Source organism: Equus asinus, chromosome 14 (genome assembly GCF_041296235.1).
Source record: "Equus asinus isolate D_3611 breed Donkey chromosome 14, EquAss-T2T_v2, whole genome shotgun sequence".
In the NCBI taxonomy this organism is placed as follows: Eukaryota; Metazoa; Chordata; class Mammalia; order Perissodactyla; family Equidae; genus Equus; species Equus asinus.
Window position 1 is genome coordinate 33,431,837 of NC_091803.1, and position 16,275 is coordinate 33,448,111.

The window sequence follows — 16,275 nt, forward strand, 5'->3', positions numbered from 1 at the left end:
TCCTGCAGGGTGAAATGAAAGGACACTAGAGCATAACTCAAACAGCATGAAGAAATAAAGATCTCAATTAAGGTAAATATACAGGCAATTATTATTAATAAGAGTTAGTATTATTGTAACAAAAGTTTATAACTTGACTTTTTCTACATGATTTAAGAGATTAACACATTTTTTAAATTACTAGTCTAATAACTACTATTACAGTAACTTTGGTTTGCAAATCCAGATTTTATTTTCTACATAATTTAAGAGACCAATTCATTTAAAAGAATTATTAGTTTATATTAGTTTATTTTTTGGTCACACAATGTATAAAGATGTAATTTTAACTATAAAATTATATTTAAATTAGATCTAAAAGATATAATCACCATGGTAACCACAAAGAAAATAGCTATAGAATATGCACAAAAGGATACAAGAAAGGAACTTAAACATTTCACTACAAAAATCAACTAAACACAAAAGGAGACTGTAATGCATAAAATAAGGTACAAAAAAGCTATAAGGCATGTAGAAAATAATAGCAAAATGACAGAAGGAAGTCCTTTCTTATTGGCAATTACTTTAAATATATATGATTAAACTCTCCAATCAAAAGACAGAGATTGGCAGAATGGTTAGATACACATGACCAACTATATGTTATCTACAAGAGACTCAATTTAGATCCAAAAACACAAATATATTGAAAGTGGGAAGATGGAGAAAGATATTTCATGCAGATAGTCACCAAAAGAACAGGGTTGCTATACTAATATCAGACAAAATAAGCTTTAAATTTAAAAAAAAAGATTACAAGAGACATAGAAGGACATAATATATTAATAAAAGTTTCAATGCAGCAAGGAGATATAACAATGATCAATCTCTGTGCACCTAATAACAGACTGTAAGATATATGAAGCAAACACTGACAGAAATGAAGTGACAAATAGATAGTTCTACAGTATTAGTTGGATACTTCAATATCTCACTCTCTGTAAAGGATAGAACCACCAGACAGAAGACAAATAAGGAAATCAAGGACTTAAAAACACAATTAACCAACTAGATTTAACAGACATATGCAGAGCAACAACAGTATATGTGTTCTTTTCAAGTGTAAATTGGACATTTTCCAGAATAGAATATACGTTAGGCCATAAATTGTCTCCATAGGTTTAAAAGGTAGGTATCATACCAAGTACCTTCTCAACTGCAATGGGATGAAGTTAGAAATCAATTACAAAAGTAAAACTGGAAAATTCACAAATATGTGTAAATTAAACAACAAACTCTTAAACAATGGCTCAAAGAAGAAATCACTAAGGACATCAGAAAATACTTAGAGATAAATGAAAATGAAAACAAAACATACCAAAACATACAGGGCCCAGTGAAAGCAGTGCTGAGGGGCAAATTATAGCTTTAAACACTTACTTTAAAAAACAAGAAAGATCTCAAATCCACAATCTAACTTGACAACTCAAGGAAACAGAAAAAGAAGAAACTAAACACAAAACTAGCAGAAGGAAGGAAAAAATAAAGAGTAGAACAGAGATAAATGAACTAGAGAACAGAAAAACAATAGAGAAATCAACGAAACTCAAGTTGGTTCTTTGAGAAGATCAACCAAATTGACAAAACTCTAGCTAACTACACTGGGAAAAAATAGAGAGAAGACAAATTACTAAAATCAGAAATGAAAGCGAGAATATTACTACAAGAAAAGGACTATAAGAGAGTACAATGAACAACTGAATGCCAAGAAATTGGATAATCTGGAGGAAATGCACAAATTTCTAGAAACATAAAACCTACCAAGATCAAATCATGAAGAAATAGAAAATCTGAATGGACCTATACTAGTAAGGAGATTCAATCAGCAATCAAAAATCTGACCAAAAAAAAAAAAAAAAAAAAGGCCATAGATCTGATGGCTTCACTGGTGAATTCTAAACATTTAAAGAACTAATACCAGGGGCCGGCATGGTGGCACAGCAGTTAAGTTCGCAAGTTCCACTTCGGCAGCGCGGGGTTCGCTGGTTCAGATCCCGGGTGCAGATATGGCACCACTTGGCAAAAGTCATGCTGTGGTAGGCATCCCATGTATAAAATAGAGGAAGATGTGCATGGATGTTAGCTCAGGGCCAGTCTTCCTCAGCAAAAAGAGGAAGAGTGGCAGTAGTTAGCTCAGGGCTCATCTTCCTCAAAAAATAAATAAATAAATATCATGATTTTTAAAAAAATAATAAAATAAAGAACTAATACCAATCCACCTCAAACTTTTCTAAAAAACTGAAGAGGAGGTAACACTTCCTAACTCCTTCTATGAGGCCAGCATTACTCTGATACTCAAGCTAGACAAAGATGTTACAGGAAAATAAAAGTACAGATCAATATCCTTATCAATGTTGACGTAAAAATCCTCAACAAAATAGTAGTAAACAAAATTCAGAAGCATATTAAAAGGATTATATACCATGTCCAAGAAGGATTAATTCCTGGAATGCAAGGATGGCTCAACATATGAAAATCTATCAATGTAATACACTACATTAACAGAATGAAGGAAAAAAGCACATGATCATCTCAATTGATGCAGAAAAAGCACTTGACAAAATTCAACACCCTTAGAATGGCAAAAATAACCAAAACAAAAAGGGACAAATGTTGGAGAGGTTGTGGAGAAAAAGGAACCCTCATACACTGCTGGTGGGAATGCAAACTGGTGCAGCCACTGTGGGAAACAGTATGAAGATTTCTCAAAAAATTAAAAGTAGAAATACCATATGACCCAGCCATCCCACTACTGCATATCTATCCAAAAAACTTGAAATCAGCAATTCCAAAAGTCCCATGCACTCCTTTGTTCATTGCAGCATTATTTACAATAGCCAAGATGTGGAAGCAACCTAAGTGCACATCAACTGATGAATAGATAAAGAAGATACACACACACACACGCGTGCGTGCGCGCGCACACACACACACACACACACACACACACACACACACTGGAATACTACTCAGCCATAAAAAAGGATAAAATCGTCCCATTCATAACAACATGGATGGACTTTGAGGGTATTATGTTAAGTGAAATAAGCCAGAAGACAATCTCTGTATAACTTCACTCATATGTGGAAGTTAAACATGTAGACAAAAAGAACAGATTAGTGGTTACCAGGGGCAAGGGGCGGTGAGGGGTGGGCACAAGGGGTGATGTGGTGCACCTACAACACGACTGACAAACAATACTGTACAACTGAAATTTCACAAGGTTGTAAACTATCATAATCTTAATAAAAAGTGAAAATCAAAGAAACCCAAGCAAGGGGCTGGCCCCGTGGCCGAGTGGTTAAGTTCGCGCGCTCCGCTGCAGGCGGCCCAGTGTTTCGTTGGTTCGAATCCTGGGCGCGGACATGGCACTGCTCATCAGACCACGCTGAGGCAGCGTCCCACATGCCACAACTAGAAGAACCCACAACGAAGAATACACAACTATGTACCGGGGGGCTTTGGGGAGAAAAAGGAAAAAATAAAATCTTTAAAAAAAAAAAAAAAAAGAAACCCAAGCAAACAAAAACCACTCAGCAAAATAGGAATAGAAGGAAACTGCATCAACATAATAAAAACCACATATGAAAAACCCACAGCACACATCATACTCAACTGTGAAAGAGTAAAAGCTTTTCCTCTAAGATCAGGAGTAAGACAAGAGTGCCCACTCACATCACTCCTACTCAACACAGTACTGAAGTCCTATTCAGATCAATTAGGCAAGAAAAAGAAATAAAAGGCAACCAAATAAAAAAGGAAGAAGTAAAATTGTCTCCGTTTGCACATGAAATGATCTTACACTTAGAAAACCTTAAAGATTCCATAAAAAACCTATTAGAATAAATGAATTCAGCAAAACAGCAGGATACAAAGTCCACATGCAAAAATCTGTTGCATGTCTATACAACAACAATGAAAAAATCCAAAAACAGTTCCATTTACAATAGCATCAAAGAGAATAAAATACTTAGCCATTAACTTAACCAAGGAGGTGAAAGACTTCAGATCTATGATTTCTATTTGGTATTTTTATGTATCTTCCATCTCTTTCTTGAAGTTCTCACTTTGTTGCTCAACTTGGTTAGCATATTTATGATAGTTGTTTTGAATTCTCTGTCAGATAAATCACTTGTCTCCATTTGTTAGGGTCTTTTTTTCTGGAGATTTATCTTGTTTTTTTATTTGGAACATATTTCCTTGTCTCTTCATTTTCCCTGACTCTCTGTACTTGGTTTCTGCGCATTAGATAAGACAGCCAACTCGCCCAGTGTAGACAGATTGACGTTGTGTAGCAGATGAAATCACCAATCAGCTTGGCCAGAGATTCTCAGAGCCTCTTAAACCTTTGTGTTTGTCCAAACCATGGAGTATGTTAGTGGCCCTAGGAGATTAGGACATGCCAAGTCCTGTCAGTGCCCTGAAGGCCGAAGATGTGCTCACACGCCCATTCAGGCTCCCAGAGGAATACTAATTGCTTGTGCCATCAGCTCCCAGATGCAGGCTAATTTGAAGTTTAACCTGTGAGCAGCAGGTAGGAATGTTGGGACATTAGATATGCAGTCAAGCCCCTTTTGGCAAGAAACTGGGAGCTGGGTATATTGGCCTACTTGCTTTATGTGAGCCATGGGGAATAGCCACTACGTGTGCTTATGCACCTGTTGAAACTGCCTTTTTGTTCTCTGCGGCCCTGGGATACTCATGAATGCCATGTCCTGTCAGCCTCAAGAGCTGGGTGATTTGAGAGCCAATCCCTTGGATGGCAGCCGAAAAGTTGAGGAGCTAGATGTGTGGTCCCAAACCCTTCACTCCTCGGGGAGAAGCTGGGAGTTGGGGGTTCCCTCCTGAATGTAAGGCACTGTGTTGTGAGTGGGGTTTATGGTGCCAGTGTGTCTCAGCTTATCCTACCCGTTTCAGTGTGGGCATTTTCTCAGTTGTGTGGTGTGTAGGAGTCTCTCAACTAGTTCCTAGATTTCTCTCAGAGAGAATTGATCCCTGTGTGGCAGTTTACTTGGTGCATCCATGGAAGGAGGAAAAGATGGAAGCCTCCTATTCCACTATCTTGCTCTCCAATAGTTTCAAAACACACTAAAGACAATCTTGTCCTAGATTCACAGGGTAAGGCTGCTCTTATTGCCTCACCACCTCCCCTCAAAAATGTATTTCTCTTTCTAGAATCCACTGGCTGAGTCAACAGTATCAATATCAATGCTACCAAGATTCCTACCTGTCATCTCCCACGACCTGCCTCTTAACTTCACCATACAAGTCATCATGCTTCTAACATCTCAGACAGTAATACTGTCTTACCTTTCGGAGATCTTTGGTGATGCTGATCTGCTCAATAAACACATCCCCAGAGGTAGCAGTCTCCTCTCCAGTCAAAATTTTGAAAGTAGTAGTTTTTCCAGCTCCATTTAATCCAAGCAACCCAAAGCACTCCTCCTTTTGGATTGCAACAGAGATATTTCTCACAGCCAACATGGCTGGCCATGCAAAATATATCTTAAAAAATATGGAAAACAATTTAGTAAAGAATAGTTATAGGTCAAACACAAACAATATGTCAGACCCCTATGGACCACTACATTAAACAATTTCACAAGAACTCTTCTATTCTATTTGGGGAGTACACATAGATCCCAAAGAATCACAGTGAGTCCTTGACACTAGTGACCTGCTCTTTAGAGGGAATAAAACCATCATAAGTTGGCCATTGAATAACATTACCTTTGTGAGTTCCTTAACAAGCACTGTGGAATTCAGCAACTCTGGAGCATTCTCCAGGATCCTCTCTCTTTCACGTTGTACATCTTCATCTTCAGATTCCCCAGATAATTCGCTGGCCACTCTATCCTATATTTTCAAAATAAGAATCATAGAGATGGATGTCCTTTAGACATCTGGTCTAGTCTTCCATGAAGACTTTAGAATCAGCTGATCATCTTCCACATATACACATGCATGCACAAAAATACCCACTAGAATTTTGATTGAGATTGCATTGATTCTTTAGGACAATTTAGAGGAAATCTGTCATCTTCCCATGACTGAGTTGTCCAAAGCAACAATATGTTATATTCCTTCATTTATATAGGTCTTCTTTGATCTCTCAATAGTGTTTTGTAATTTTCCAGTAAAGGCATTGCATAACTTCTATTAGATTTATTCCTAGATATTTTTGTTTTTATCCTATTCAAATGGCATCATTTTACATTTCACTTTTTGTTTGTGGCTTTTATATAGATACATAACTGATTTTTCTACACTGACTTTATTCAGCAATATTAATTCTAATATTTCATTTCTTTAAATTATCTATGTACACACTCCAGCCATTTATAAATAATCAATTTTACGTCTTTTTCAAAGCTTTATGCGTATCATTTCTTTTTTTGCCCTATTTCACTAAGACCTGCAGTAAACTCTTGTATAGAAATGGTGATAGCATTGTTTTTCTCATTTTCCTTATTAATATAGTGAATTACATTTTATTAGTGTGGTCATTGATCTTAAAATGTTTCACTATCCCTGCATTCCTGTAATAAACCTTACCAGTCATTGCTAACATTTTTGTGAAGGATTTTTGCATCTATGTCCATAAGCATGATTCATCTGTAATTTTTCTGCTTTGTAATATTCTTTTTAGGTATTAGTCTCAAATTATGGCCTCATAAGAGAGTAGGACAGAAAAATAAAGGTAAGAAAAGAAATCAATGAAATAGAAAATAAAACCGGTAACAGAGAAGTCAAAAATTCAAAAGTCGTTCCCTTGAAGAGATTAATAAAATTGGTTAAAATCCTAGCAAGGGTAATCAAGATAAAAGGTGGTGGGAAGAAAACCCGCAAACTACAAACAGCTGTTAAGTGCAAAATAAAAAGATACTGTGCACAAATTTGTCAATACATTTGATTCTTTAGATGAAATTGACACATTCCTTCAAAAGTACAAAATAAGAAAAGAATAGAAACCCTGTGTACTCCAATGTCATGTAATTTGAAACTATTGTTACAAGCTTTACCCCAAAGAAAATTCCAAGTCTAGATAATTTTGCCATTGAATTCCTCATTCCCACGACTCTCTATTGCCCTCAGAATGAAGTTCAAGATCCTTAGCCTGGCACTTGTGAGGCCTTTCCTGCTTTGGCTCCTAGCATCTTTTGTAATCATCTTGCTCTGCCTGTCAACACCTGGACTTGGCTCCAGACATGCTGAATATCTTCTTGAATGTTTCCCATATCCTTGTTTGTGTATAAGTTGACCTCTCTGCCTTGAACTCACTTCTTCAAGAGTCATCAAATGCGCAAAGCTTGTTTTGGTGACACCTAGATGCACTTTCAGCATTTTGCATTTCCTTTTAGCAGAGCACATATTTCATTGGCTGGTATATGTCTGAGCCCTGACTTGGTCCCGGTCCTAAGCCCTTTCTCTTTTATCTCTATGGAGGTCTCCTTTCATCTCTCCTCCAAGTCTGGGGATCTGTTTGTTCCTCCTGGACCCCTCTCAGGAATCTTAGTCCTGTCCAGCATCTAGTGTGATAGGCACATAGTAGGTTCCTGAGGTATATCTTTGGAATGTATGATCACCTCGGCCTTGAGCATTGAACTTTGCTTCCTATAAGCAATGTTGCTGGTGCTAACCAGCTATTTGCTTGCTCACTTAGCCTGACTCTCCAATCCCTGGGCTCTTCCCACCCATTGGGAAACTCCCTACTTAATCTTGTAGATTAATGGGTCAGCTGAATGGGAGACTTTCATAGGATTTGGACACCAGGTGCTGGCTCCACTGATGACACCAGGGCTGGGCCTTTGCTCTGTATCTGTCCCACCTCTAAAGGCACATCCTGGATACTCTCTGCCTTTCACGTCTCACTTAAGTGCCATCATTCATTCCTTCCTCACACACATTGATTCTTGAGTACCTACAGAGTCAGACCTGTGCTGCACAATGTGAAGAAAAACCACACTGGAGTGGCAGGAATTTAGACTGAGGTCTTAGCTTATGGGAGAGTCATACAATTTCATTTTATTTTGGTAAAAGAGAGGTTTATTTTGCCTCAAAATATTCTTTTCTCTGAAAATACTTCAGACAGTGGTTCTCAAAGTGTAGAGCATGAGAGAAGAATCATCTGGGAATGTATTACATGTGCAAGTTTTCAGGCCCTACCTAGGATCCACTAAATCAGAAACTCATGGGACAGAGACCAGCAATTTGTAGTTTCAGAAGCCCTACAGAAGACTGATACCTGCCAAAGGGTGAGAACAACCGCTGTAGAGCCTTACAATCAAATATGCATTCTGCAGGCCAGCAAAATCAACATCACCTGGCAGTTTGTTAGAATTATCCAGGGGCCAAGTTAGGGTGAAGGGGCAGTGTGGGGAGGGAATGGTTTTCTGACACAGGAGATGTTCAAGGGAAAGCTTTTCTGTTATAATCAAACTACAAAAAAATACCATGTTCTGACTGGTAGAGGCCATAATGTTTAGAAACCACAAAATTCAAATTATGATGAAGATCTGTGATTCCCATGGATCCCAATCGACATGGATTGATTTTTATTCCTAAATCCAGTAATAAAGCATGTGTAGAGATATGCTTTTCTTCTTAGAGATATCTAAGAGATAAGCTACTCACCTTATTAAATTTCTTGTAGATAGCAAAGAAAATATAGCGAAACACAAAGGTTTTCACGGTCCATGAAGCAGTCTCCAGAAGGAAAACGATGAGGAAGAAAATAAATCCTGTGACAGCCATTGCAATTAAATATTTTCCAATTGCGTCATCATCCAAACTATATACGTTAAGCTTAGCTGTTGATGACAACAACAAAGATAAAGATATAGGCTTACTTAAAAAATTAACCCAATGAGAAAACTCTAAGAAGTCAACAAACAAGAAGTACTATAGAATCAAATTGAATGGTTGTCAAATAAGCACACAATTAGTATATTTAACGGTATGTTTAATAACTTTGTATGTCATGCAAAATATCTTCAAAATCCTTTAAGGGAAGCAAAACCTTTAATTCCATAAGTTTTGTCTTGCTATACTTCTAGGCATCCATTTCTAATATAAACCAGATAGCCAGAACCAGAATACTGGGTAGCAGCAGAGGCTCTTCTTGCCCCAAAACCTTTTTCCCCAAAAATACTTCAGATGGTGGTTCTGAAAGTATGGGGCAGTGGCAGAAGAATCACCTGGAATGTGTTACATATGAAACACTCTTACCTATAAGGGAACAGTAACATTTAAACTAGGTTGTAGGTGCCCAAGAGCTGACACTTTTCCAATCACTTATGAGAAAAAGTTCTGAATTCATGATAGGGAAAACAGTAGGCACATCAAGGAGCTGAAGATGATCAACTCTCCCTTTTAAAAAAACTTTTTATTAAAACATTATATACATACATAGAAATTCACCAAAGTATAGGACTCAATGAATTTTTACAAATTGAAAATACCTAGCAATATTTTTTGTTTAGTTTTAAAATTCAACTACATTATATCTTGTCTTTTTTTTTTTTAGTGTATCACCTTGCGTACCTTTTACAGTGTTGGCTCTAGGCATTACATTGTGCACATGTAGCTTATCACAATCATGGTGTCTTCCTTTTACCAGTTTGAGTGAAGTGTAGAAAACTTCACTTGATTTATATCCCTTTAACCTCCCCATTTATAATTGTCTTAAATATCTTCTCTATATACATTGAGAACATTATCAGACAATGTTATCATTTTTGTGTTAACTTCCAGACTCAAGAAAGCTCAAGAGCAGAAAGAAAGTACATTGTATTCACCCATATTTTTACTCTTTCTGTTGTTCCTTCTTCTTTCTTGATGTTCCACAATTCCTTCTTTTATCATTTAATTTGTTTATAGAACTTTTGTTAGTCATTCTTTTAGGGTTTCTACTGGTGACAAAAGTCCTGTAGATTTCCTTCATCTGAAAATGTCTTGATTTCCCCTTCACTCCTGAAAGATATTTTCTATGTATATAGAATTTTGAGTTGAAAATTATTGTATTTCAGCACTTGAAAATCACATGCCACTTCCTCTGGTCTTCATGGCTTCTGATGAGAAATCTTCTATAAATTAGGGAACTGTTTTTCCCTTATAGATAAGGCATCGTTTTTCTGTAGCTGCTTTCAAGACGTTTTTATTGTTTTTAGTTTTGATTATAGTGTCTCTTGGCATAGATTTCTTTGGTTTTAATCTATTTGTAATTTATCCAGTTTCTTGAATCTGTAGGTTTGAATCTTTTTTTATGCTTTTTTAAAAAAAAATTGGCACCTGAGCTAATATCTGTTGCCAATCCTCTCTTTTCTTCTTCTTCTTCTCCTTCTTCTTCTTCTTCTTCTTCTTCTTCTTCTTCTTCTTCTTCTTCTTCTTCTTCTTCTTCTTCTCCTGCTCCTCCTCCTCCTCCCCCTCCTCCTCCCCCTCCCCCTCATCCTCCCCCTCCCCCTCCCCCTCCTTCTCCTTCTCCTTCTTCCTTCTTCTTCTTTCTCCCCAAAGCCCCCCCGTACATAGTTGCATATTCTAGTTGCAGGTCCTTCTGGCTCTGCTATGTGGGATGCTCCTCAGCATGGCATGATGAGCAGTGCTAGGTCCACGCCCAGGATCTGAACCAGCAAAAACCTGGGCCGCCAAATCAGAGCACATGAACTTAACCACTCGGCCATGGGGCCAGCACCCATGCTTATTTTTTGATTGTCTTTTTTTAATTGAGATTTAATTGACATAGAACATTATATTAGCTTCAGGTATATAACCTAATGATTTAATATTTGTGTATATTGAAAAATGGTCACCACAATAAGACTAGTTAACAGCCATCACCACACAATTACAAATTTTTTTCTTGTGATATAAACTTTTAAGATACTCTCTCAGCAACTTTCAAATATACAATACAGTATTATTAACTATAGTCACCATGCTGTACATTACATACCCATGACTTATTTATTTTATAACTGTACCTTTTGACCCCCTTCACCCATTTTGCACACTCCACACCCCCTGCCTCTGGCAACCACCAATATGTTCTCTGTATCTATGAGTTCAGGCTGTTTGTTTGTTTGTTTGTTTTTTAGATTCAACATACATGTGAGATCATATGGTATTTGTCTTTCTCTGACTGACTTATTTTCACTTAGCATAATGCCCTCAAGGTGTATCCATATGTCTCAAATAGCAAGATTTCCCTTTTTATGGCTGAATAATATTCTATTGTTTATATATGCCACATTTTCTTTATCCATTCATCCATGGAGATTCTTTCCCATGAGAAAATGCATTATGCATATAAGCTTTGAATCTTAGCTCTAACTTGTATAAGCTGTGTGACATAGAGTAAGTGATTCAATTTTGTATAAGCTTTAGTTTTCTTAAAGTGAGGATAACAACACATAACGACTAGTTATTGTGAAGATTCAAAATAATGTAGGTAGAGCTATTCAAATGCAGTAAGTAACTAACTAATAGTAACTCTAATGAGCCTTGGAGAGCCCCAGATACTTACCTATTTTATCACAATTTAGGTGGGCAGGAGGAGTGCTTGTTGAGGAACACAGCACCTTCCTCTCCTGGATATCATAGTATTTGCTAATGCTCATCCCAAGGTTATGCATGGGTATCACCATCAATCCTCTAAGCAGGAGACTTTTAGAAGCAGCTTCCCTGTCTGTTATTAAAAGGATGATAATATTAACATGCTTGATATGAAATGAATTGCCCCAGGAAAACAAAATCTCCCTCCAGTTGATCAAATCAAACTGAGAAAATTACAAAGCCATACTACTATACTCAAAAAACTCTAAAATCTTGCCACTAAGTATACAATCCATGAGGTCTTGCAGCATAGTTTGTGTTTATAATTACAGCATTGGAAAATCGTTTGGAGAAAGTTGATATTCATATAATCTATCTTCTTGTCACCTGAGGTGAACAGGAAACCCATACTGATTATTTCTTGTCCTACATGATAATAAAGACACAGTTGGAAGAGGAAATTTGGCCTAGGACTCAATAGTGGGAAAGAGATAAGAAATATTTTATCCCTTGAAAGGAGATAACATCTCAGAGACCTATGCTTAAAGCTAACTGAGGTTTCTCTAGATATTAATGTGTATAATAGTTGATGAATATATATAAAGAAATATAAAATATGGTTAAGAGTTAACGTTATGAATTGTCATTGTAGGACTTCAAGACTGAGTTCAGATTTTGGGGACTAAAGATAAAATTATATGTCTGAGCAAAAATCATATTTGAAAGACTTGGGCAAAAGAGAAGTGGCCAACCAAGGGTGATAGAGGATGAGTGAATTTCTAAGACATAAATTTTCGAAGTGGTAAAGTCATACCAAGCCTGCCTCAAAGAGGGTAACAAACGGTGTATATACATATACTCTGGTAGCTGGAAAGAATTCTGGACATCGATTGGTCACTTGAGTAGATGCCAAAAATAACAAGTGACTAATGTTATAAAGTATTTTAGCCTCTCTCTATAGAGTACATAAATATTCTCTCACCTCTAAGGAGTAAAGGACAATCTTCCTGGATAAAGAGTAATATAATTCCCTAGCTGACAAATTGTTGAAGGACACCATATGAGTGGAGTGGGAAGATAAAAACCGAGAAAAATGTGTTGTAAATGCATGAATACTATTTAAAAATATTTATCTTCCAGTTCAGCATGTGTATTGACCAATAAGAGTAGAATAACAACCAACTAGATTGAATACAAATCGTAAAGAGTGTGGCCATCTTGTGCATAATGGCTGAATACTAAGTCTCTCTACACGGTCTAGAGAAAAGTCAACCTGCTGTCTGCTGTTTTGGATTGCCTTCTTATACATTCTCCATATTTCTGATAAAAGTGTCTTGATTTTCACATCATCTCTGAATAATGAGTTTAGTTTCTTCCTTTCTAATCTCATCTCCTTTATTTGTACCTATTACTGCACTGACCAGGACCTTAGGTGTAATGTGGATTTTAAAGGGAATGTTTTAAATGATTCAGCACCGAGTACAATATTTGTTGTATATTTTTTGCAAATACCCTTTACAAAGATATGGAAGATTTTTCCTACTTATTAAGAAATGTTATTATGAATCACCATTGGATGTTTTTGCATATATCAAGATTTTCCCCTATTAATTTATTAATATGCATTGCATTAATAGACTTTCTGAGTCTTATTATTAGTCCATTAAGTCTACTCTGCATTACTAGGAAAAATCCAGTTTGATTATAATGAATTACTTTTTCCTTTCTTTTATTAATTCTAAATTTCTTTTCTTCTATTCTTTTCTATGTATAATGTCAAAGTTATACTAACTTCGTAGAATGAATAGAGAGGCTATTTTTCCTCCCGGTCTCTAAAAGGGTTTGTATTAGATTAGAATTCTATTTTTCACATATTTCATAAAACTTACTAATACAGCAATATGGGCCTCATGTTTTCTTTGTAGAAAGATTTTTAACTAACAATTAATTTCTTTAATGGTTCATAGGACCATTTACATTTTATAATTCTTCTTGATAAAGTGTTGGGAAGTTATTTTTTATACAATTCTATCTAATTATTCTAAATATTCAAACGTGTCATCTTAAAATTATTTATCAAATCATCTTGTCTCTTTTAATGTCTGCAGCATCTATATTTATGTCTCCATTTTATTCCTAAGACTGTTTATTTGGACCTTTTGTTTTCTTTATTAAATTACCAGAGTCGTGTCAACGTTATAATCTTTCCAAAGAACCAATCTTTGGCTCTTCTAGTGCTCTCTTTTATTTTTGTTTCCTGTTTCTTTAGTTTCTACTCTTATCCATATTATGTAATCCCTTCTACTTTTCTTGGATTTATTCTGATTTTTTATATTTTTTTCAATTATTTTATTGAGGTCATAATGGTTTATAACATTATGTAATTTCAGAGGTACATTATTGTTTATCAGTTTCTGTATAGACTGCATCGTGCTCACACCAATAGTCTAATTTTTATCTGTCACCCTACTTCTGAGCCTCTTTACCCCTTTTGCTCACCCCCAACCCCCTTCTCCTCTGGTAACCACTAACCTGTTATATATATAATATATAATATATATAATAAATATAATAAATATAATAATATATATATATGTTTGGTTTATTCTTTGTCTAGTTACTTTTATGTGTATTTCTCAAATTCCAAATGTATGGTTCTGTTAGTTTTTACTAACCTAATGAAATGAGTTGGGAAATATTCTCTCTTCCTTTATTTTCGAAAATATTTTGTATAGTATTGGTATTTTTTTTCCTTAAAAGTTTATAAGAATGTACCAGTGTAATGATCTGGGTTTTAGCTATGCCATACCTCCAAATTATAGCCTGTCCTTAGGATAAAAGCAATAAAAATAAGAAACTCACACTTTTTCATTCCAAGTGTGAACTCCCTTCTAGTTTCTGCCTACTTTTAGTCATTGTGAAGTACATTCAACTTTTTAAAAATTGGTCCATAGTTTATAATTGTTAAGTGTTGGAGGATTGGTCTGATATAAGTTCCTCCACGTTTGTAGGTAGTAGAAAATCAGTAAAGTTTTGTCATCTTGGATGGTATAAATGTTGCACATCATTAGATTTATTTCTGACTATGTGAGTTTTAGTGGTATCTTCTTAACCATTTTAGTGGTTATCTTCTTAAATTTCATTTTCTAAATAAAACCTATTTTTGTATATCAATTATATCACTAACCTTGCAAAATTCAGTCACTAGTTTGCACAGGTTATCTGTAATTATTTTAGATTTTCTATGTACACAAAAATGTCATCTGCAAATAATGACATTCTATTCCTTCTTTTTCCAGTCCTTACAACTTTATTTTCTTGCTTATTGCAATGACTAAAACCTTAAGTCCAATGTTGAACATAGAAATGACAGATAGCATCCTTGATTCATGCCCAAATGCAAATGGAAATCTTTAGATAACACCAACCTTATATGAAAAAATCTTTTAGTGAATGCAAAGGACTATTCCTTAACTTTTTATATCAGGCCAGCATAATGTTGCTATCAAAATCTAAGAACGTTATAAGAAAGGAAAATTACAGGTCAGTCTGTCTCACGGACATTAACACAAAATTTTGTTATAAACTATTAACAAATTGGATCCAGAAATATATAATAAGGGATAATACAACCAAGTTTGGTTATTACAGGAATACGGAGTTGGTTTAACATTAAAAATTAATTATTGAATATCACCACATTAAGCAGAAAAACTACATGATCATCTCACTAATGCAAAAGAAAAAAGTATTTTTTAAAATTTAAAATCTGTGCATTATAAAAACTTGGAAATGAAAGTAATATCCTTAATCTTATCTATGTGTCTACAAAAAAATCAATGGCATATAGTTGTTCATATATCTTTTTAAATTGTAAAATATACATATTTATCATTATAACTACTTGTAAGTGTACAATTCAGTACAATAAATATATTCAATACAGGCAACAAATATATTTACATTATTGTATAATTATCACCACTACCTATACCCAAAACTTTTTCATTCTTCCCAACAAAAACTCTGTACCCATTAAATGATAACTCTCCCTGCTTTCCTGTCCCCTATTCTGGTAACCTTTATTCTACTTCTGTCTATATGAATTTTCCTATTCTAGGAAGTGGAAATATACAATATTTGTCCTCCTATGTCTGGCCTATTTCACTTAGCATAATGTTGTCAAGTTCCATCCATGATGTGGCATATATAAAAATTTTATTCCTTTTTTGTGGCTGAATAATATTCCATTGTATATATGCACCACATTTTGTTTATCCATTTATCTGTTAATGGACACTTGGATTGTTCCCACTTTTTAGCTATCATGAATAATGCTCCTATGAACACTGGTATACAAATATCTTTTTGAGTCCTTGATTTAAATTTTTTTCACTACATACCCAGGAGTAGAATTGCTAGGTCATATGGTAGTTCCATCTTTAACCTTTAGAAAAACTCCCAGACTCTTTCCCACAGTAGTGTCACCATTTTACATTCCCACAAGTAATGCACAGGGTTTCTAATTTCTCCCCGTTCTTGCCAAAACATGTCATTTTTAAAAAAATAATCACCATCATAATGGGTGTGAAGTAGTATCTCATTCTTGTTTTGATTTACATTTCCCTAAGGACTAATGATGTTGAGCATCTTTTCATGTACTTCTTGGCCATTTGTATATCT

The 16,275-nt window shown here is 35.3% G+C and overlaps 1 protein-coding gene across 3 annotated transcripts in view; it reads right to left on the reverse strand.

Annotated features, from left to right (window-relative positions):
- LOC106841750 (phospholipid-transporting ATPase ABCA3-like) overlaps positions 1-16,275 on the reverse strand; it is a 205,466-nt gene that overhangs the window by 10,799 nt on the left and 178,392 nt on the right. For all 3 annotated transcript variants that reach the window (XM_070484799.1, XM_070484800.1, XM_014857904.3), the window contains 4 exons: positions 11,564-11,725; positions 8,677-8,852; positions 5,773-5,898; positions 5,353-5,547 (listed from right to left, as the gene is read on the reverse strand). In XM_070484799.1, coding sequence (XP_070340900.1) covers positions 5,353-5,547; positions 5,773-5,898; positions 8,677-8,852; positions 11,564-11,725 — 659 coding nt within the window. The remainder of the gene's footprint in view (positions 1-5,352; positions 5,548-5,772; positions 5,899-8,676; positions 8,853-11,563; positions 11,726-16,275) is intronic.